Consider the following 24,244-nt stretch of genomic DNA (forward strand, 5'->3'; position numbering starts at 1 on the left):
AATAATTATTGCCTTAAGATATTCATTAACATCTCTAAAGATTTAGAAAAATTTGGCATTTTAATTACCAATCAGACGTACCAAATAAATACTACTAAAAGCATTTACATAACTCACTAACACACAAATTGAATTAAGACCATGATTATAGCTAATTTGTACATGCTGTATGCTGTGCATACTGAATTTAGTTTGTCTAATTAGTAGTACTCCAATGGTATGTTAATTATTAAGGGCTAGTCAGTGTTCTGCATGTGAATGCCGCCAGAAACCTGCTTCAATTGAAATAGAGACAAGAGAACAGAGAGTGAAGCACAACAACATGTATGACCCACACACACAGTGACGAAAAGACAGACAAAACATACAGAGGGAGGACAGGTCGCACAGCCATGCTAAACTTAGCTGCTAACTTTTTCGGCTGTATGCTAACAAACATTTTCAGATTTGTCTGGTTAATTTTGTATGTCTGTTGGCAGGGAAGAGAGATTAGCTTGCAAAATGAGCTAAGAGTGCTAACCTTGAGGCTAGTGACTTCGCTAATGGAAGCTAAAAGGGTTGACTATTTAGTCCTCCTTGTCCTCAACTGGAGAAGTCAAAGGCATTTGTGTTCCTGAACCACAGCCAATGGTGTTACGGAGGCCTGTGATACCCCCTCAGCGAGTCTGGGTCTTCCATTAACACAGAGCAAAACAAAGCACTCAAGTCTAACATAAGTGAGAGCAGATGTAGACATTCACCACCAAACCATTTTGCTTGAGTCTTAAAGATTATTTTGAAAATGCCATGACGGATCCTGAAAAGGGTAACTCTGGGTGAGCGAGTTCAGGTCAAGGGTTGGTAGCTGGGTATCTACTGCCCATACCGATTTGCATCAACAGCTCTGAATCAAATGCAACCCAATAGATTTTCTTTCCTCTGTTGCTGACAAATCACTGACCCACAACGGTGGCCTTGGGGCGACTGGAGCACTAGATTTAATGAGATATATAATTAGAATGTTTTACTGGGTCTTTCAATAAAGTTTCATTAGCCTAAACCAGACATTAATCATACGCTTGCCACAAAATCTGGACTAAGCTCCTCTGACACTGTTCATTAAAAGTCATTATCTTTCCATTTCAGCTTCCCTAGCAACTTTAGTGTGTTGCACTAACGCTCTGGGTGGTTGTTTTGGAAGAGCACGAGGTACCTACAATCAGAAAAAGGACTGATACAGAATCCTAAAACAGAAGCAGTGAGAGGAAAAGAAGTATATTAGCAGTAAAGCACCGTCGTTCGTCTTACCTGATCTGAGCTGTTTGATTCTGCCGTTACTTGTGCTAGGGTCGATGGGAAGGAAGTCTTTGAACCAGGTGATTTCCGGGTCGGGGTTACCACTGGCGGCGCAAAGCATGGTAGCCGTGCGTGTGCGTTCCACTACCTTCAGCTGTGGGCCCATGTCAATGTTGGGGAACCCCCCAGGAAGTAGGTCTTCTGCAGGGGAGAACATAGGGAAGGTTAAAGACATGCAGTAGACAATTATATGGCAATTACCAACTGGAAAGATGCTACTAAGCAAGTTTCTGAAAGAACCACCTTGACATGGATTGAGCTCTGTAGTGGAGAATGCGAGAGGTTTGGACACAAATAGAGTACATATAGATGTCAATAGACGCTTTTGCAGTGGGTAGTTCTAGGAACTCAGTTATAGGCACTAGCCACCAGGGTGGTTCCCCGAGAACGAAATGTTCACCAAGGGCCATTTTCCTGGTTGCATTCACACAGCCAGTAGGAACTCTGAAGTGACGTAAGCCATGCTTGTTTTGCGCTTTTATATTGAAGGTGCGGCAGACATTGACGGCGCTGAGAACACCAGAGTCTGAGCACACAGCGCTCCCGTTCTCCGTCTTTATTAGTTTATGATCTGTATAACAGTCCTGTCTAATATGTGATTAGATAGAACTGTTATACAAAGAAAGTAAACCGTATATGAATATATTAGCGTTTGCCATGAGGTTGATGCCCAATGTCACTAGCTGAGCAGAAATATATAGTCATGTTTGGCTTTGTCCCCTCAAAGTCGAGTTTGATTTTTTCCTTAGCGTAAAGGTTGAGAGGTCCATTTAATCACTCTTTTTCATGTTTGTAGAGTTAGTTTGTGGAGTAAATATATAGGCTATAATCTGTGTGTTTACATAGCTTTTAAAAAATTGCAGGTGCCTGTGTTTCAAGCGCATTTGGCCAATCAGTGTACTTTTACGTCACTGGTAGATCCTATTGTGCTGGGTTAGAGCTTACTCTGAAGTAGGAGCAAATTTAGTTCCCCAAAAGGCGGTCCTAGGACCAAAATCGTTCCCAGTTCCTGCTGTGCGGACACTGCAAAAAATGGGTACTTACATTATTAGTTTTATAAAAAGGTTCCTCCGGTGCGAAAGCCCCTAAAAACCTACTCGGAAGTTCCTACTAAAAGAGTATCTGGAAGAACAGACTTGGCTTGCAATGAGCGAGTGGACCTGTTTTTCTACAGGGACCCTCAAGGGGACTTGCTGAGGGGCAATCAAACATTAGCATAGCAAAGAGCAAACTGAGCTGTAGCTCGTACCATCATACATACCATTCGGGCCCTACAGATCAGAGTCTACACCAGCGACAGGGCCGTTTAACCGGGGCAAGCACTGGTGACATTTCACCCCAGGTTCCTCCAAAGTTGAAGTCAATTTGAAGAGACAGGTGATATACAAACACACAATAGAGTTTGACAATTCACCCCTCTCGCTCTTCAACAGAATCCAGCATGGCTGATTCCTGCTGTTGTAGGCCAACACAAGCTTTCACGCTCTTCATGGCATCTGCTGTAAACACAATGACTGATAATGTAAAGGGAAAACCTCTCACTTCTTTGACCCGGTGTGACTCACATGCTGGCAGAGAACTGTAGACACTGTAGACTTTGCCAATCGGCACAGGTCAGGCTCTAGGTGTGAAGGTCAGCCTTTGAGAATCACAAAGGTGTGCCAAGGCTCATGACATTACAGGGAACCAAAGCAATGCACCTAGTACCAGAAAATGTTGTTCTTACACCAAAGAAAAGGGACTAGAGCCAATGTTTTGTGCAATGACCTTTTATTTCCATGTTCTTTTATTCAGTGTTGGCTGGGGAAGCATTACGGCTGCCTATTGATTATTAACCAGTGGAGACAGGAGGTTTAAAGGGGGGGGGGGGGGGGGGTCTACACAGGTAATTGTAGCAGGTAAAAGCAGCTATTCTGTAATATTTTGGAGAGCGAAATTCTGTGTTTATTGTACATGTGATCCATGGCCGGATTATCCATGCTGTGACACCAGAATATGATTTCTGAAAACACACAAATTAAGCCTTAAACACAAGATGAGTAATTTGATTTGAGCTTAATTAAAGGCAGCAAGTGCTGGGGAGTCTTGACTGGTGGTGGGCGAGTGGGAGCAGCAAACAGAGCCACTGATAGAAATGTCAAAGCAATGCAAATTCAATTTGATGAAAAAGGTGGAGACAGGACTGGCAATAATACTAGTGTCAAGGTGCTGCATATACTGCTATAATGACTGGGGGCATACAAAAGCAAATGGAAAGAGTGTCTATATTGTCACCGGGATGCAACAACTGAACTGGAATCATCCGCTAAGAGAGCCTCACCACAAGCACTTCCAATGTAGAGATGTCCTCTACGGGTAATAGTAATGGAGAATGGATAGAAATAGAATTTGCCTTGCAGATGTACTCTTCAAACACTCAAATTGGTTCAGGGTCAGTTGCTCTGGTAAAATACGAAGGAAATCAGGCAGTAGGCATGCATATCCGCGCCAAGAGCCCTTAGTCCTGTCCTGTCCTGCCTGGCTTGTATTCATGCTTAAAAAAGCCCTGGAGTTATAACTCCAATATTCCCCACCAATCCGATCACACAATTAGGTAGCTATTGTCTCCACAACAGCTTTTTGAAATTGTCACAACCAGTTGATTTACAATTATGCTCTGGGCATGTGCACTAGAGCCTCGTGTCATCCCATAACCCTCAACACCAGTTTTAATTGGAAGGCTTTCAAATAGTTGTCCATTAGACAAAACACAGCTTTCCCCATTCTCCGTCACCGCGCATTTCTGGTGCTAGATTCTAGCCGATGCTTTGTTCTGCACTTTGCAGAGGGTTAATTCAACATCATAATTACTTAAAATACATACCGGAATGCAATTACAGGCCTACGCCAGTTCTGGGTTTGAAGGCCGCCTCTGGCCTGGCTAAGAGGCTGTTAAGCCGCGATGATAATGATGCTGTTATGATGTTCAGTGTAGCGGGCTGAGTGCACCGTCCACTTTAGCCAACAGCTGCGCATTCACCGATTCAGCAGGGCACTGAAGTCGTCCTGAACCCCCTGCCCCTCACCCCTAAACTTCCAATCCGTCAGCTTTGACATGGGCTTTTACGCACGCTGTTATTATCTGTAATTGCATTTAATTGTAGCTCGTGATTTAATGGCATTATACAAGTGACAGGTGCAAAGCCTCTTAACCTGAGCGGTCAGTTTAGTGCAAGTGGATTTGCAGACGTGCATCCATGGTAATAAGCAAATGAGTTTTGATTGATTTATGATGATCTCTGAAGCTCATTATCCGTGCAGCTGTAATATTTCACATCACAGATTAAAAGTAAAATGGCTATTGCGGCTGTACATTAAATATAAAATCTATACACAACTGATTTTTCCTTTTAAATCTTTCCCCGCTAGCATTTAAAAAAAAAGTTGCAAGCAACCACCACCGTTTTATTCTAGCTTCATGCATTTTTTTATCAACACTTGAATGTGGGTACGTTTAATTATAAAAGCAACATTTTGAACAAAAAGCTAAGAAAATTAGGTGTTTTTCAAAGACTACAATGTTCATATTTCTGTGTTTTGATCCGGAGATTCAGTAATCTTTCAAAAGTTGCGTAATAGCGTCCCCTACCGTATAACCGCGAAAACATGGAAGGCAGTAAAATTACATCATTGGTGGAGAAGCGCCGTTTCATAAATGACAGAAAATTCCATCAATGGAAGGGGAAAGAGTTAAAATACAACTATAGTGACAAATAATAGACCATTTACTATGCATATCACGAAATATAACAGCAAATACTAGGAATAATACTAAATATCATGTATGATACCCAGTTTTTGCCGCTGGGTGTTTATAAGTAAATGAGTTCTTGTTGATTTATGATGATCTCTGAAGCTCATTATACGTGCAGGTTTAATATTTTACATCACAGATTAAAAGTAAAATGGCAACTGGAGCTTGTACATCAAAATAAATAGGTAATATATACACAACTGCCGCCTTCTGCCGGCACCGTGGCATTCTTGTTAACAGCTTTATCAACCAGAGAAACATTTTATAATTACACAAAGCATTCTTTGAGTAGCGTGCATTTTTAAAAACTGCTCTCCGGCAAACACTTTCCTGCTGATAAAAGTCTCAGGGGCGGCATTAAATTCCGTAGACGTGTCCTCCCCTGCACTGGCTATTTTATTATTTTCACTTACCGAAATGATTTAATTTCATCAGTTCCTTAATCAGGTTAACTGATTAGCTCGCGCCACAGCCAGAGATGGCGTTAGAAGCACATTAATATGACAGAGAACTCTGGGAAGGAGTGGGCGGAAGAGCAAAAGAGAGTAAACTGGGATATAAACCATATGATGGGAGGTGGAAGATGTGTTTTTTTCAGCAGAACTAAGGCGACATTTAACTAATCTGTAGTCCCAGCTGTTCGGATTTGAGAGGTGGTCAATTTAATTTCCTGTGCTCCAAAAACAGCTCAATTAGCATAACATGAGGTGCATGAAGGAAAGGACGAGCTCGTTTCAGTCGCTCTGGATTCGGCTGCGGGACATGAGTGCAGGGACACTAATAATGGACTGGGTGCGGAGAGATCGAAGGCTGCGGGCCGAGGCAGAACCACATAATGCTTCATTAAGGACCGTGAATCCTATTTCAGACTCTCCAGATACACTATCAAAGCCTGACCTCTACACACGGCATCATGTCTATTGGCATCTGCCAAATAGTATGCCTAAAGGATCAAAGAGACTGTCTCTGACAATCCCAATTTCAAGAGGTTTCTTAAAAATGCTTAAAAATTCATTTCTACAATAGACAAACTCTTCTGGCTCCCTGAAACGGAGCCATCTGACATTAGCATTTCAAGCTAAGCCTAAAGCGTGGGGTTGACTGCTCGAAATTTGGACTTTAGATTTCCGTCAGGATTGGTGGAACTCGGTATTTTGCACAAATTATAGTAATTCACAACCCCAGTCATAATTATCGCCTCTGTTTTAATAAGACCCTACAGACTCGCAGATACAGCTGCTAGATTTATGTTTCACTAAAGGCATCATACAAACACCCTGAAGACATTTTACCTTTTATAATATCAAATATAAGGCGAATACTAAAATGTGATGGAATATTATGCATAATACTAAATGCAAGCCCAAAAATCATGTTTAATACTAAATGTTATCTCAAATATAATGTATAATACTAAAATAAGGTAATATATAAATAAAAAATACTATTTTAAAGTCCAAATTCCATGCATACTTTTAAATATAAACTTAAATATCATAAAAAAAATACTAAATATAAGCCTAAACATAATATAACATACTAAATATAAGCCTAAATATAATGAAATACTAAATATAAGCCTAAACATTATTATAAAATACTAATTATAAGCTAAAATTTCATGCATAAAACTATATTTTATGTATAAGAAAAAAATAGAATTAATACTAAATTTAAAGATTAAAACTATAGGTATAAAAGATTAAATGTCATGTATGATACAAATTATAAGCCTAAATATCATATCAAATGCTAATTATAAGCTCAAATGTCATGCATAATACTAAATATCATAAAATACTAAATATCTATGCCCAAATATAATAAAAAGATAAAGAAAATACAAAAGTATAAAGATTAAAAATTATATGCATTTTTTTTACTAATATTAAATCATAATTATATGATTTAATGCCGAACAGATCAAAGTAAACAGCAAGGCTGTGGTTTTTCAGTTTTAAGGACTGCCAATGATCACTCACTGCAGTGTGCAAACACTCAAAAACACCGTGTGTGTGTTTAGTTGTGTATTACAGACGTGTACAGACGCCCGTTCCCCGCAGGCGCTCCCCGTCGGGCTTTGATAGCGCTGCGTTCGCACAGGCTCCGTCGGCCGCTGTATAATTAGGCGGTGGCGTGTGGTGATGGTTGCGTGGCTGTGTCTGTCTGATGCCCGAGCGCAGATGTTTCTGCCACACTGACTTATCACTGCACCCGAGGAGGTGGAGCGGGGAACGCGTCTTAGGACCATTCTAAGGGCCCACGCACGTTTGGGGAACCCAGAGATGGATTTTATTAATGGAATAAATGGGTGAAATAGGGATCCCAACCTCATATTCTTTCATAGGGCCCAAAATTGCTAGCGGCGCCGCATTGTGACAGAGCGACAGTGACAACCGGCCCGCTAAGTGGCTCCCCGTCTGAGATCTCACAGCTGTGTTTACAGAGCCGAAGCCCCGGGACTAGGAGCACGCCGTGAAGATCGAGTGGCCAGAAGTCAAGTCACCTCCATTTATACAGCACTTTTACCAATACAGATAGTTTCAAATCAGCTTTACAGTGATACTAGGAGATTACAGTAACAGAGATTGTTTTGGCTTTACAGCAGATCTAGAATAAAGTTATTGTCCAGCTAAAGTTAGTTTTGATCGATTCACTTCCGTTGCAAAGATCATTAGTTATTAAATCTTTCTCATTTTTGTATGACAAAAAAAAATGCACTGATTAGAAAAAAAGCAAGCTGGTCACGCCGGCGCGACCGCCAACCCCAGAGGGTTAACTATTAAACCTTAATGCGCTCCGATCCGCTCATGTGCACAACAACAGTGTTTGATGCTCGAGAACGCAAACCTTGAAATAGTTCCAAGGTGCAAGCGTTGAATTAAATAAAAAGAAGTTATCTCAGAGACAGATCAGTAGCAGTAGGGTTTCGTTGGCACTGGATCGAGGCCACAGCGCCAATAAAGTCATTCTACCTTTTATAATACCACATTTAAGGCAAATTATCACGTGTAATGCTAAAATATCATACAGAATTCTAATATGATATCATGATTAATACTAAATAAAGGCAAAATGGCATGTATAATGCTAAATATGAACATATATATCATACAACAATTACTGAACATAAGCCTGATTTATACCATATAAAATAGTCATTATAAGTTCAAATATAATGTATAATACTAAAATAAGGCCTTATATTACTAAATATATAGACCTAAAAGTAATATAAAATACGAAATATAAGTCTAAATATTGTGTAAATTACGAATAATATGCTCAAATTTCATGCTAAATTAATATACGCTTAAATATCATATAAATACTAAATATAAGCTTAAATATATAAAATACTAAATATAAGCCTACATATCATATAAAGTACAATGACTATATGCTTAAATATAATATACATATAATATTGAAATGAAATATACATTAAATATAAGCCTAAACATTATATAAAATACTAAATATAAGCCTATATAATAGATAAGCCTAAATATCATATAAAATACTAAATATTAAGCCTAAATATAATATAAAATGCAATAACTATACGCTTAAATATCATATGAAATATTAAATAAAAGCCTAAACATTATATAAAATATTAAATATAAGTCTAAATATCATATAAAGTACTAAATATAATCCTAAATATCATATAAAACACTAAATATAAGCCTAAATATCATATATAAAAAACTAAATATAAGCCTAAATATCATATAAAAAAACTAAATATAAGCATAAATATCATATATAAAAAACTAAATATAAGCCTAAATATCATATAAAAAAACTAAATATAAGCCTAAATATCATATAACATATTAAACATGACCCTAAATATCATATAAAATGTTAAATATAGGCCGAAATATCATATAAAATATTAAATATGCCTAACTATCATATAAAATATAAGCCTAAATATATTATAAAATACTAATATAAGCCCAAATATCATATACAGTACTAATTATAAGCCCAATGTGATGCATAATACTAAATAAAAGCTTAAATATCATGTAAAAACTCAAACAAAAGCCCAAATATCATGTAAAATCTTAAACAAAAGCCCAAATATCACATAAGTCACTTCTTCTTCTACCAAATATAAGGCACATAATCAAGTCGAGGCTCCTGGCTGAAAGCTTCCTGGGTTTGTGTCTTTGCTCTCTGTGTTTTCCTGAGATACAGGAGACCAAACGCTCAAGCCCATCCCGGGACTCATGTTGCTCTCGCTCGCGTTACAGGACGTCATTGCTTATATTAAAGGAACTGCAAACCTTAAATGCATTACAGTGGTTTTCTTCCAAAACAAAAAAAAAGAGATTATTTTAAGAACAGCTAAAACCCAACTGGATGAATTTACTCTTTATAATAAAAATGAAAACAAACAATCAAATAAATAAAATTAAAGCCCCCCCCCCCAAATAAAAACAAAAAAATGTACTACGGCAAAAAAAAGATGGAAAACCCTCGCTATATGACTGTAAATATGAAATAAACAATAGAGCGTGCAGGAGCATTTGATCCTGTGTGCTTTCAGCCGAGCATCTAATTACAGCATTATCATCGTCCACAGACTAAATGGCCCAACAGGACGCTTTCTTGGGGAGGGAGAATGGAAAAACGCCTTAATGGAGCCATTTTTATTATTGCACTTAATTGCGAGCGCAGCTTGGGAGGGCGCCGGCGTGTCTATGAACTGGAAAAGAACACGACACACATGAAGAAGTGATGCATCTGTCTATCTGACTGCTTTCTGGAAGGATCCTTGCGTTTGTGTTCTCCTCAAGCGGCGAGTAAACCTGCTGAACTTTGCGTTTGCTTGAGGGAACAGATGCTCGTTTCGCATGGTCTAGTGCCAAAGCCCTGGAAGACAGTGAATGAGGAGATCTCAGACTCTTTAAATATTAACAGTTGAGTTCATCCCAGGCCACGGAGATCTGTAACTGAGTCAAATGTGTCTCCTACATGTGTTGAGTCCTTAAGAGACTTTCTGATGGACGGCCAAAACCACAACAGTAATATCATTATTTCTCACAATTCTGACTTTAGATTTTGCAGCTACTCATTTAAAAAAAAAAAAAAAAAAAAAAAAATCACAATTCTGACTTTTCCCCCCCTGCAATTCCAAGTTTAGATATAAACTGAGAATTGTGAGATATAAACTTGGAATTGTGAGAAACAATTCAGAATTGTGAGAAAATTCAGAATTATGAGATATAAATCAGAATTGTGAGATAAACTCGGAATTTTGAGTAATAAACTCGCAATTCCAAAAAGAATTCTCACAATTCCAATTATTTTTAATTCCGAGTTTATTTCTCATAATTCCGAGTTTATATATCACAATTCTCTTTTTTCACAATTCTCACTTTAGATCTCACAATTCCCAAAAAAATTCTCACAATTCCACTTATTTTTAATTCCGAGATCTAAAGTGAGAATTGTGAGATATAAACATTAATAGGTGAGAAATAACAGAAATTGTAAAAGATAAACTTGTAATTGTGAGAAAAAATTCAGAATTGTGAGAAAATTCAGAATTATGAGATATAAATCAGAATTGTGAGATAAACTCGGAATTTTGAGTAATAAACTCGCAAATCCAAAAAAAATTCATTTCAGAGTTTTTTTTCTCACAATTCCGAGTTTATTTCTCACAATTCTCACTTTAGATCTCGCAATTCCCAAAACAAATCTCACAATTCCAATTATTTTTAATTCTGAGATCTTAAGTGAGAATTGTGAGATATTACCCGGAATTGTGGGTGACAAACTCGGAATTAAAAAAATGGAATTGTGAAAAAAAAAATTGGAATTGTGAGATATAAACTTTGATATGTGAGAAATAACAGAAAGTGTGAGGGATAAACTTGTAATTGTGAGAAAAAAATTTGAACTGCGAGATATAAAGTCAGAATTGTAAGATAACGTTGGAATTGTACGAAAAAAAAATTTGGAATTGTGAGAAAATTCGGAATTACGTGATATAACCTCTTTGAAGTATTTTGAAGAAAAATAATAATTAAAAAATTATGATATATATAAAAAATAATATATATATATTATATATATTTATAATATATATATTATAAAAAATAATATATATATATATAGTTAACTAAAATAACTGTTTAAATTAATAAAGGGTAATTTAGCAAATCATTTCATAAAATATTACTTCTGAATGAATTTGCTCTTTATTTAAAATAAAATAAAATAAAATATGAGAAATAAATAAGAAACAAATCATGCTACATGACGTCAAAGAAACACTTCTGTCCAACAGAGCAGAAGATCTAGAAGCCGAAAGCAGAGCTAGTGAGCAACAAACGCCAGTGAAGGTCCGTCTGAGATGCGGCATCACACGGAGCCGAGCCGGAGCCGTGCCAAATCAGGCTCGATTACACAGGATCAAAGCATACGAGTTTCTCTTCCGGAGGCCAAGCGTGTGCTGTGTGTGAATCCACATCTCCAGCCCGGGGAAAACACGGATCTGATTGGCCAAACTCAAACCTACAGACCAGCGCTGGAGTGCAGATACACTCATTCATCAACTCATGAGCTACTCCAGTGAAGGAAATTAAAATAGTTCTGCAACTTTTTATAGTCTTATAGCACGGCTGTCAGGTAATGCTGATTTCAGGGTCTTAGATTCATAATAATATGTAAATAATAAAAAATAAATGCATGATTTAAAATAACAAGTTATTTTGTAAAAATCATCCTTAAAATGTCTTGAGAATTTTATACTAAAAAGCAATGTCATTTTGTGAATTAAAAGGTGAATGCTAATTCAAATAAATTTAATTTAATTCAGTTTATTTTCAAATTTTAAATTAAATTTAAATTCAAGCGCCCTTTAATTTAAATATATATATATATTTTAAATTCTAAACAGTGTTCTACATGTACATTAAGCATTTTTTAAAAAGTGAATTAAAGATATTTTAAGGCAAATACAATTTTGTAACAAAACTAATTTCTAAAATCAATATCAATTTCGAAAATCAATTTGTTATGATATGCAATATTCAGTAATAATTTCAACAGTAGTTCGAATACAAATCAGTATGAAATAAAATGTAGTGTAGTCATCTTTACAATTTAATTTAAAACAGACCATGCAATTAAATTGGTAAAATAAATTATCTTTCATTCAATTCTACATGTAAATTCAGCATTTTTTAAAAGACAAATCTTAAATTATTTAAAAAAAAAATAGCCTTGAAATATTAGCCAATATTTTAACCTTGAAAAGTGAATTAAAGAAATGTTAAGGCTAAATCTAATTATAATTAATACAATCAATTGTGTAATTCAACCATATTCATATTTAATGATTAAATAGCGAGGTTAAAACGTGAAAATAAATATCTACAAATGTTATTTTAAAAAAAATCATGTTGCTTTTTTGCAACTTCCTAAAATCCCAGGTTGTAGTGGGAGATCGACGTCATCACCGCCGCGACGTAAAAAAAAAATCGCAAGTCGTGCGACGGCTGATTGACAGGAGGCCGAGGGATCAAACTTGTGAACCCAAATTCCACAGCTGTCAATCATCTCTTGAAAACAGACAGGAAGTGATTCATGTCATCGCGTTAGCGTAACTTTATAAACAGCCGTCAGATACTAAACGACTGTTGCGGCGACCGAATCCATGCGTTCTGGCAGATCTTAATGCGAGTAAACGAATGCATTATGCATCGGGGAGCAGCTGAGCGCGCGGATGGGGATTGCTTTTGTTTATGAGGCACACGCTCGTAATACAGCTGTGTTCGACTCTAATCGAATCCCTGTCATCTTCTCTGTGATCTTCATTACTTCTATCATGCGCTGCTCTTCTCCTCTCATTAGTGTAGTGTGAGATTGAGACGCAACTCAAGTCGAGGTCATTGGAATACTATATTGCTATTCATTTTTGCACGTTTAATCTTCTGGACATAATTATGTGTGCATGTGCAAATGTCCCTTATGTTTAGTCAATATTCATTCACATATTCATAAATTGACCCTGACTAAAATGGCATATCTTTTTAGATGACTATATATTGAATAAGTACATATTTCACAATGTCATATTCATTCATTTTAGTCCACTTTGCTTTGTATATAATTTTTGTTGACAATGCGCAAAATGATGAAGAAAATAATTGTAACTAAAATATACAAAATAAAACTATTAAATACTAAATACATAAAGTTAATGAGGTTCGCTTGATTAATATTAGTTAGGAAATTATCAATGATCAATACTTTGAAATTAACCTAGATTAATAGCTGATGTAAATATCTACATACGTTATGCTAATAAAATAACATTTTTAGTCATAAATTAAATAAATTAATATTATTTAGTGGATTATGAACAAGCATAAATTAACAGTCAACAATAGTATAATTGACATTAAAATAGATTAATAAATGCAGTTAAAAATACTGTTGTTGTTAGTTCAATTAATAAATTGAACATTATCGTAAAGTGTTATCAAATAAATAAAATAATAAATATACTATAAATGCAATATTCTAATAAATACTAAATAAATAAAATGTTTTCAAAAACATATTTATAAAATAATAACACAACTATAATATTTAATATAATTGTACACAATTATATATAATTAACATAAATACAATCTATATTTTTATTATTTTATAAATTTTTATTAGCTAGAAAATATCACAAATATTTTTTTAACGTTTTTTTAAAGACAAACTGAAATTTATTTTCTTGTAAAATTGTAAAAATTATCTTTGTTTTATTGACAATTTCCAGTGTGTTTATGATAAGCTTTTACAAAAAAGTCATGTTTTCTGTTAGCATGTCGCTAAGATAACGACGCAACACTCCAATACGCATATTACCCAAATACTGGTTAAAATAGTGCAATTGTAACCAGCCCACATAGGGTCGAGTCAACAGTTAGTCAACATGGAGAAGAGGATCTGCTCCAAAACACACTAGCGCCATAGACAACCATAGAAACGATCAGCCGTGTGTGAGTAACTCTACTCCACGTGCCCTGCTAACACAGGCCAGCGCTAATTACAGCCTCATATTGACCCAACGGGGATCAGCCATAGACAGAGAGATTATTCAGAGAGAAGAATCAATAGAAGAGGAGAAAGAGACTAGCGAGATTTAAAGACGCGGCTCCCTTTTTTAACTGCGTTAAACATAATGTACTGATAATGTAGCTTCAGCTCACCTTTAGCATTGTTCTTACGCCGCGCGTCTCAATCATAGCCACACGCAGTAGTGGTGTGTGTCTACGGCCTCCAGCGCACTGATGTTTTATAATGCACTTTTCGCTACTGGACGCAGGCGTTTCCGCCGGAGAACAGCTGGAGTGGTAATCAGCTGCTCTTTTACTTCAAATCACTCATGGCGGGGCTTTAAGAACCAATACCCACAATCCCCTGGGGCCGAGCATCCAATGCTATGGTTTATCAGGTATGTGGAGAGACGTTTAAAGGACAATTCCGGCCAGAAATGAACCTAGGGCTAAATAACACATGGGTACCGAGTCGACCGTTCTCCGGGATGCGTTTTCATGATAATCGAATGTAACCAGTTTTAACGTTAACCACAGATTAGCTTATAACGCTAGTGTATGGGGCATCGAATAAGTAAAAATAAAAATCGCTAGTTAATACCACTAACAAGGCTCAAAATAGCCCCACACTAACACGCTAGCATAATGAGGGTCTCTACCTGCAAACCGAAGCATTGAGAATAGGGATGTGACGGTGAGGATATTTTCCCACCGGTTAATCGACGTGTGACAACACCGGTAATACCGGCATCACCGGCGGGGGCTTTTAAATCATTAATTTAAAGGCAAACGTAAAATGCGCGCGTTTGCACGGGCATGCATATTGGTGCGGTGGTTCGGAGCAGCACTGTTTTGTTATTGTGCCCTGAATTGGCGCTAATTTGAAAACGAAAAAAATTTTTTTTTACAATGCTTATCCACCTTATTCTGCTCTAAACAATGGGCGCCGCCATGGCGACGACTCCGGTTGCCTACTTCCGGTTTGTACTGTATTAGCAGTGAGAGAACGAGTTCAGGCTCCACATGTGCTGTTGTTTGTTTTCTTAACAATTCAAAGAAGATAATAAACTTTTGAGAAACTTGGTGCTTTGAGCATAAGATAAAAAGGAGAGAATGCCTATGTCCGGTTCGTATCAGCTAAGTTACATTCAATACCAGAAAGTAGACGTTTTTGGTTAACGTTAGCTGCGCTAAAACTGAATCATCCAACGAAAAATGTGTAATACGTTACCAGTAGGGATGGGCATTTCAAGCAAAAATAATATTCGAAGATCGCTGGGTATTATGCAATTAATATTCGAGAATCGCACCCTCCATCACATCACGCACACATGCATGTAAAAGCTATAGGCTACAAACCAGAGTACGCGTGAGCAAAGCGGAGCAGTGTGACGCTTAAATATAAGTTAAACAAAAAATAACTAAACATACGTTTTATATTTAAATTTCACGATATAATGTTTTTTTTTAATTTATTTCATCTATGTTGATTATATGAAAAGGGAACCGCATTAGATGACTCAGATATGATCATAATCGGAAAACATTTGGAATGGCTCAGACATGATTTTGACCACTTATCAAGTTTTGTTTTGTAGAAAGCCTTTCTTTAAAGTGAATTTCGTTTAGTATAAATTGTATCTTCATTTTTATCAATGTTTTATCAACAAATTGCCTGGAATATTAAATAAGAAGCACAAATAGTAGATATACAGGACACGGGGGCGCGGGCGCGTGAACTGGAGCGCATCTTATTAATCAACGAAACTCGGCGTATAAGTTACTTGCCTCACATACATGATAAGTATATCTATAGAAAGCTTGAAATGTGTACTTTTAAACAAAATAATTAAAAACGAGCAGAAATGGGCTGCTCTCTGCTTATGTATAGGTTAATTCGTATGAAGTGTGCATTTCTCTCTATAGGCGCGTTCACTACTGCGAAGATGGCGAGTCAGTATCATCAAATTTATCTTTGCAGTCGACACTTACAGAAAACACAAGTTATTAATAAACAATTCAAATGTTTAATGCATAATCATTACTTTTGCCGAGTTTTTTGTGGCAAGCTTATGCGTGCGTTGAGATGCAGAATAGGCAATATTACGAAAACGCTCATTATGGTTTAGCATTCTCTCCCATATAGTATACATAACTTCCAATCCAACTTCAGTCGGGCACGGACAGGGGCAGCCCTACTTATTTCACATATTTTCTAACCAGCACATCACTGCGGCGTTCTGAACATAGACTGTAAAAAATAGGTTCTGAGCGAGCGGCGCTTAATCTTCATAAAGCTTCGAACCGGAAAAGGACAACCGGCTTCCGGTTCAAACCCGCAATGAATCATGGGTAAATTCGCTAACCAGGAAAAAGGTGGATAAAAAGCTGGTGTGGCAGTGCGCACTTCACTTTAACTTTTAAATTAGCGTCAATTCATCCATCGCAGGGAGTTTGATTGACATGTGATCTGACCAATCAAAATCCACAATTTTTGTCCGACAAAGCAGTCAGGAGAGTAGATTAACATCGGTGGATTTGAACTTGGCTTTAACTGAGGCAATCTGTCACGACACATTAAAGAGCCACAAAACGGTAGGCATATTTATTGTTTAATTTTCTTTGACTGACCAAATTTGAAAGTTGAGACTTTGTTTCATATTAAATATTACCTGCTCGGTCCTGTCTGTCAGCGCGTTGTCAGTGTCCTCTATTTTTCCCTGCTTGAGAACATGGGTTGAATCCGAAATCGCCCCCTAAACACTCATTCACTAAGTAAGGCTTATTCCCTACGTTAGTCCACTAATACTGTTCACTTGAAGGAGTGGATGAAAACGAGTGAGCGAATTCGGACAGCCGTTGAGCGTACATAAGCTGTACACTCGTTAATGCAGTGCAATGTGGGAATGAATAAGTGCACTCAATAACGTCCACTATTGGTTCTCACAAATCTCTACGTTCATTTAAGACTTTATTTAAATCATTTAACACTCTTATGAGGACGCTCGACAAAACAGACATTTTGGCATAATTTGTGTGTGTCATGGTTTGTTGAAGACCGAAAGAGAACTCGATACTGACCATAGACTGTAAAAAATACTGACGCGCGTCTTTTCTGTGGGTCGTGTGTGTGTGTGTGTGTGTGTGTGTGTGTGCAGGACTTAACGGATACTGCGTAATTGCATAAAATATTTGTAACGCTTTAAACTTTTTTTTTTTTTTTTGCGGTGTCGCGGTGTTACTCGGCACCAATGTGTTATTAACCCTAGGTTCATTTTTGGCCGGAATCGTCCTTTAACCCTGATCCACCAAACTGAGCTGGAGAAACCGGGCAACGTCTCTCATGACCAGCCCACAAATAAGTCTTATGAGTTTAAAAAATAAATTAAATATCATATAGAGAGAGAAAGAGAAATGTGCGAGGTCATGAATCAAACTTTTCTGTATAGCGTCTCTGAGGAAATGACACTTCAAACCAGACAGAGAGAGAGAAAAGTGACATTAAGATTCCTCAAACTGTGCTTGAGTGGGACGAAACAAGACAGGGACGAATTTGGAAATGGCAGCGCGAAAGCTGTGATAAAAAAATGGCTAATAAAAGGGGCTCCGCGGCGAGCGTCTGGGTTTAGAACAGTCCAATTAAACCGGCGCGAGGAGCGGCGGAACAAACGCGGCTCGTCCTGCAGGGTAGCAGCCAATTAAAAGCGTCTGATCAAACGGGGCATGGGCAGTGGTGAGATCATCCTCTCTGGCGCTCTGCAGTGCTAACGAGTTCCTGCGTTCAGAGTTTGAAGGAGGAAGGGTCACAGTGTGAACTCTGGATGTGAGGGATGAGATTAGAGATGAGAAGAGGTGAAGAAAGCAAGACAAACTGCCAAAAAGATACAATAAAAAATCTTGGGTTATTTTTTCTACCCGAATCCTGGGTTGAGCCTTTTGGGTAAATTTTTAGGGTTATTTTTTTCAGTGTTTGGGTATTTTTTTGTATCTCCCAGCTCCTGGGTCAGACGCAACAACCCAATTTTTGGGTAGTTTTTGCGTAACCCAGCTCCTAGGTCAGACGTAGCAACCCAGTGTTTGGATAGTTTTTTGCCTAACCAAGCTCCTGGGTCAGACAACGTATGGGTAGTTTTTTTGCGTAACCCAGCACCTGGGTCAGACATAACAACCCAATGTATGGGTAGTTTTTGCGTAACCTAGCACCTGGGTCAGATGTAACAACCCAGTGTTTGGGTAGTTTTTGTGTTACCCAGCTTGTGTGTCAGACATAACAACCCAATGCATGGGTAGTTTTTTGTGTAACCCAGCACCTGGGTCAGATGTAACAACCCAGTGTTTGGGAAGTTTTTGTGTTACCCAGTTCCTGGGTCAGATATAACAACCCAGAGGTTGAGTTATTTATTGCTGTCTTTTTGCGACCTCTTAAGGAGAGAGCAGTGCAGCTCCGTCAAATTGGTGCATGTCTTCAGTAAAATACAGGTTTGTGTAAATTTGTATCTATAAATTCGTAATTGTTGTGTTTATCATTTAATTTTATGCAAAGCAAAATACAGGGGCGAGATGCCAGTCACCAGAGTCACCGGACAACAGAGACTGGTCGATTACACTTAAAATTACTTCTAAATGTTTAATTTTTACTTCTTATATTTGTTAAACAAGCTTAAATGTAGGCAATATGTATTCAAAACTATATAAAATATTCTATACTGTAAAATATGATCATAAATAAAGGAATTATCATGCAAACTAGTGGTTGTGTGGAGTAATTTTTTTTTTTAAGTTTAGAGATTTAAGTTTATCCGTAAACATTAATACATGTATGAAGTAAAATAACAATAAAAAGCTAGTACTATAGAAAAAAATGAATCAACCCAGTATGATGAGTTAAATAAACAACCCAATTTGCTGGGTAAAATTAACCCAACGTGTTCTGTGCTATATTTAACCAGCCCTTGGGATGTTTTTAACCCAGTGTTTTTTAGTGTAAGAATACAGTATATTTTCAACCTTCTAACTCAACTAAACTAGTGCTCCTCACACAGGAGACCCCGTCTCTAATTGAGTTTTCCATTAGCATGATGCTAATATAGCAGCACTCTTATTAGCATAGAAATACAAAATATTGGTTAAAATATAACTGTCCTCGTTTGGCATCTTGGAAGGACCTTTTCCCCACTGCACATTCTGGGATTGCCTTAACATCTGGAGTTAGCCTACTATGAAACTATAAAAAAGTATAAGGTTTTGGACGAGAGCTGGAAAGGTGGTCTGACACCTTTAGATTTGCCAAATGCATCCAGCGTTACCGTTTTGATCTTTTGTTGGCTAGCACCCTGAACCCAGCATTCCCACAGCGTGACCAGGGGCAAGTTAAGGCCAGACACACCTGAATGTGTACAGAAGTGTGCAAGCGTCTGACACCTCGCAGGGCGCGAGCAGATGGAGAACCCTGGGCTGCTGTTGCTGTTGGACTCTATGAAGTGCTAGCTCTGGGTCAGTGGTCGACAAGACTGCCAAGACGGGCTCAAAGCCAGGGTCAGAACGAAGAGGAAAACAGCGCTGCTTTAAGAGAAGACAGCAGAGGAGGGGAAGAAAGGGTTGTGACAGAGGAGAAGCACCGACAGTTGCAGGTTTGCGTGGTTTTCTCAGAGACTCCTCCAAGGACTCTCAGAGGACTCTGTGGAAAAGCAGATGGCACATCTTAAGCATTCTGCTCACCACTTTTGTGGGCAGCCAGAAGGCAGCTAAAAACAAACCTAAGCCCCTGGAAAGAGCACCGGCAGATTTACGACAAAGCCTTTTCTCTTGCGCGGGCGGGCGGGCGGGCGGACACACCCTGAAGAAGAAGGCAAGGTGACTGAGTACTTAATGAAGTTGGCCAGGGACAAAATGAAAGAAGAGTTCGCTCGAGAACACGATGGTGGACAGCTGGGCTGTAACGATGCATCAATCCCACGATTCGGTTCGTATCACGATTTTTGATCCACGATTTGATACAAACCTCCATTCTTTTTTTGGGGGGGGAGGGGGGGGGGCTGTTGGAGGAGAGAAAAAAAGAGATTCTGAGGGGGGGGGGGGGGGGAATTTAATCTTTTATAAATATTTGTGAATCTTCATTTTCTTTTGTTTGCCTACTCCAGTTCTTGTTAAACTCACTAGATATGTTTATTCTGTGCAGTTTGGGAATTTTTTGTGTGAAATCATGTTTACTTCATCCATCAAAAGCGTGCTTTCTTTAACTTTAAGCGTCCTCAACTTTCATTGAGCGTGAGCTCCCGATGTGAATGCACTCACTGATTAACATGCACACCAAAAAAAAAAAAAAAAAATACAAAAACGCAAATAGTTACTTTCCGAGTAACAAGTTACTTTTATTATAGAGTAATTCAGTAACTAACTCAGTTACTTTTTGGAACAAGTAGTGAGTAACTATAACTAATTACTTTTTTAAAGTAACGTTCCCAACACTGATCGTCTACAGCCCTAGTGGACAGTTTAATTGACTTTGATTGAAGTCCACGCAGGTGTGCATGAGCCGAGGCACTCTCCTCTGGGAGCGCATGGACACATGTGCCGGCCTTTGTACAAGTGTGTGTGGGGCTTGCTCTTCTGATAAGGCTCGATGTAAAAGCGGGCCCACAGCAGATGGGGATGAGAGAGAGCGAGGGGAGAGCGAGGGGAGAGCCGGGGGGGGGGGGGGGGGGCAGGAGTTTTCCCCCCTAGTGCTACAGCCTGTGTTCCTTCCTGAGCCGCATGGGTCTTGCCAAAGCCAGGATTTTCATGTAAAACTGGGCTGCCTACAAAAACCCTCGGCTTGGGTTCGGGCCCGGGAAGAAGTCTGCAAGCTGCTTGCTCCAGCGCTCGGCACTGACAAGGCAGATGGCTGGACCTCGGCGCACGGGGAACTAACGAATAACTCAACGGTGAAGACGACGGAGGTTCTGTAACTGGCCAGGACGGATTTAGAGTTTCTGCAAGTGTAATATTGGGTCACATTCAAGTTAACCAAACTGGTTTGTTTATCCAATGTAGGCCAGGGTTTCTCAACTCCAGTCCTCGGGCGGCACTTCTCCGAATGGCTCCCAGTTCATTATACTAAGGAGCTGATGAGATGAATCAGGTGTTTAATTAGTGAGACTACTTGTTGGCAGGATGTGTAGTACAAACTTAAAGCAGGGGAATCCAATCCTGTTACCAGTAGGGTCGCCTAACAAAAGACACCTGAACCAACTAATCAAGTTCCCCGGGATCTGGCATGATGACGATCTTCAACCAGATGAAACTGGATAAATATTCAGAATGTTCCAATACAATCTGACCTTTGACCTGTAATGCTGCCTAAAAAACAGAATCATACACTATTCGTTCGTTGTCTAGAGGAGGCTCTAGCCAAAACGGGCAAAATTCAATAGTTTAGTGCAGAAAAATAGCGATTTATAGTGGCAAGCTGAAAAGACTGTTTCTCTTTAAGAACACGCACGGAGGAGGTGCAAAAAATCAAAATAAACCACATAACATCTAGAATAAAGGTATATCAATCCGCATTTCTCACCAGTCCTGTGTAAACTACAATTGCACGCAAGTTTTTTTTACATTTTTTATCAGAGATGCGGAGCGGAGCAACTTAAAAGATCTTTGCTTGCCTCTCAATCGTCCAATTTCAAAACGGTTTTCAAAGGATGAATTTTGAGTTCGTAAGCTTTCGAATGATAGCTAATCTGTGATGACTAGCAGCCTGTAATAGGTTACACACACACCAGTTTGGAAAATAACCCAACAAAATGACCCAACAGGCATAACCCAACAGTCTGGGTAAAAATTAACCCAGCAAATTTTAGAGTGCATATGTACAATATAGGTACTAATATGTACCCTTTAGGGGTAAATAAGGTACAAAGGTGTATCTTTTAAAAGTGTAGAGTAAAAGTTTTATAAGTTTTTCAGAGAGTGTAAAAACTTCTTGGCAGGAATTTGGCCCTCTAGAAGCAAGAATTGCTGTCAACCCATATGACTGTCCTCTTACCTCTAATGATCGACAGCGTAGCTTGGACACTGTCTTCTCCTTCGCTGTTCTCCGCCACACACTCGTAGATATTCTCGTCTCGAGGCGCCCGGAGAGGCTGGATCCTGAGGACGGCCCCCGCACCTTCGTCAAACTCTATCGTCTGTGTGAGAGGGACAAAGAGTGCGTTCAGAATATTTCATTGAAAAGTTCATGGTAAATGTCATTAAAGGATAATTCCGGTATTTAACACTTTGAGTCTGTTTTCTAGTTTGTTTAGGATTGAACTAGAGTGGTGGACAGAAATTTTGACGATGGGTCCTGTCTCGACTTTTTGACTATTTTAGAATCGCCTGTGACCGCTTCAGAGTGGCTGTCTATGGGCATGCACAAACAAAGCTAACAACCCTGAACGTTCGTTTTCAAAACTGTGCAACTCACCGAGTGTTAGTGGTGTTCGTTGATGATTAAAAACAAATATATATCGGCGCAATGTATGATTTCAATCCGTGTTTTTTGCTATAGTGGAACTCTTTTTTCAGATACCTCACAACCGCGTATAAACTTCCGCTCGATATTTGAGTCTGAAGCGATAGCACACTCCCGACCACTTGATAGCGGTAGCGCAGTAATATCAACGAGCAATGAGTCCTCCAACAGAAACCATTTCGATTTTACAAAATGCCAAATAAAACACGACAGAAACTGTATTTCACTACGCTACTTGTTTTTAATCATCAACGAACACCACTAACCACTCGGTGAGTTGCACAGTTTTGAAAACGAACGTTAAGGATTGTTTTAAGGACATGTTTGTGCATGCCCGTAGACAGCCACTCTGAAGCGGTCAAAGGCGATTCTAAAACAGTCAAAAAGTCGAGACAGGACCCATCGTCAAAATGTCTGTGTCCACCACTCTAGTTCAATCCTAAACAAACTAGAAAACAGACTCAATTGCCTTGGTTAAAGAGACAAAAGGCCATGAATTCAATCTCAGAACTGGAGCGTTACCGATCCTAAGTGCCCAAAAGCAAGGCATTTAATTCCTGGTTGCCCTAGTCATGGTAAATGACACACAACTACCTAATTGAAATGTTTTGGTGCTGGTGTTCTCGCTTCCTTGGTCAACCAGCATCCCTAACTTTTAACATAACCCTAACTCATTTCAGGTTATGCTTACATTCAGTTAATTCTGATAAAAATTGTTGTGCTTCTATTTTTAGGCTCCTGGAACATCTATATGTTGCTGCGAGCCCGAATTATGCAAGAGAGTTAATTAGGCTCCTGCGGTGCTTTCGCATTTGATGTCATTGTAGCGAAACAGTCGCACGAATCAATAGGGAATGACAAAGAGGAACGAGGCTCTTTGTAAGCCAGTGGCAAAACTCTCTTCGTTTTTGTGTGTGTGTGTGTGTGTGTGTGTGTGTGTGTGTGTGTGTGTGTGTGTGTGTGTGTGTGTGTGTGTGTGTGAGTTTTCAAGGCTAGGATAATGAGAAGCAGCCCAGTGATCGCACACTGTCCTAAGTGTGTGTAGATCAATATCAAAGCAAAGCCTTCGGGGGGAAAAAATTAATTCAAACCCCTCACAAAATGACTTTTAAACTCAACGAAGATGATAATTTGAGCCCGAGTCGAGCGTACTCTTGGGTTTGCACCAACGAGTGGATCGGAAACGCCAACGCATTTTTGTGTTGATCTTTTTTTGAGGGAAGTTTTTCATCTTTGTTGAATAGTGACAGAATGGTTAAATGCAGAGCTAGTTTTAATTAAGAAACACTAAACATCGATCAAGACACTACAGCTGCCAGCTTTGTTATGATAAAAGATCACAGCAAACAAGCAAAGAAAATAAGACACCGACTAGCTCTGCTAAATATCCACAGAAGCTAAGCTGTGTGCTTCATAAACACTTGAGAACTAACCCAAAAACAGTTCCAGATGCTTTTGATGGCATTTTGCGAGTACAGGAATAGTTGATTATTTAATTGATATGTTTGCCATTTAAAGTACTAGCATGCTAAGTCTTAC

The 24,244-nt window shown here is 38.5% G+C and overlaps 1 protein-coding gene across 19 annotated transcripts in view; it reads right to left on the reverse strand.

Moving 5' to 3' along the window:
- Window positions 1-24,244, reverse strand: part of ptprsa (protein tyrosine phosphatase receptor type Sa) — a 249,630-nt gene that overhangs the window by 97,444 nt on the left and 127,942 nt on the right. For all 19 annotated transcript variants that reach the window (XM_077225921.1, XM_077225937.1, XM_077225936.1 and 16 more), the window contains 2 exons: window positions 22,238-22,379; window positions 1,288-1,476 (listed from right to left, as the gene is read on the reverse strand). In XM_077225921.1, coding sequence (XP_077082036.1) covers window positions 1,288-1,476; window positions 22,238-22,379 — 331 coding nt within the window. The remainder of the gene's footprint in view (window positions 1-1,287; window positions 1,477-22,237; window positions 22,380-24,244) is intronic.

This window comes from Siphateles boraxobius, unplaced genomic scaffold, assembly GCF_051911475.1.
Source record: "Siphateles boraxobius isolate OS27281-9 unplaced genomic scaffold, OSU_SipBor_1 13, whole genome shotgun sequence".
In the NCBI taxonomy this organism is placed as follows: Eukaryota; Metazoa; Chordata; class Actinopteri; order Cypriniformes; family Leuciscidae; genus Siphateles; species Siphateles boraxobius.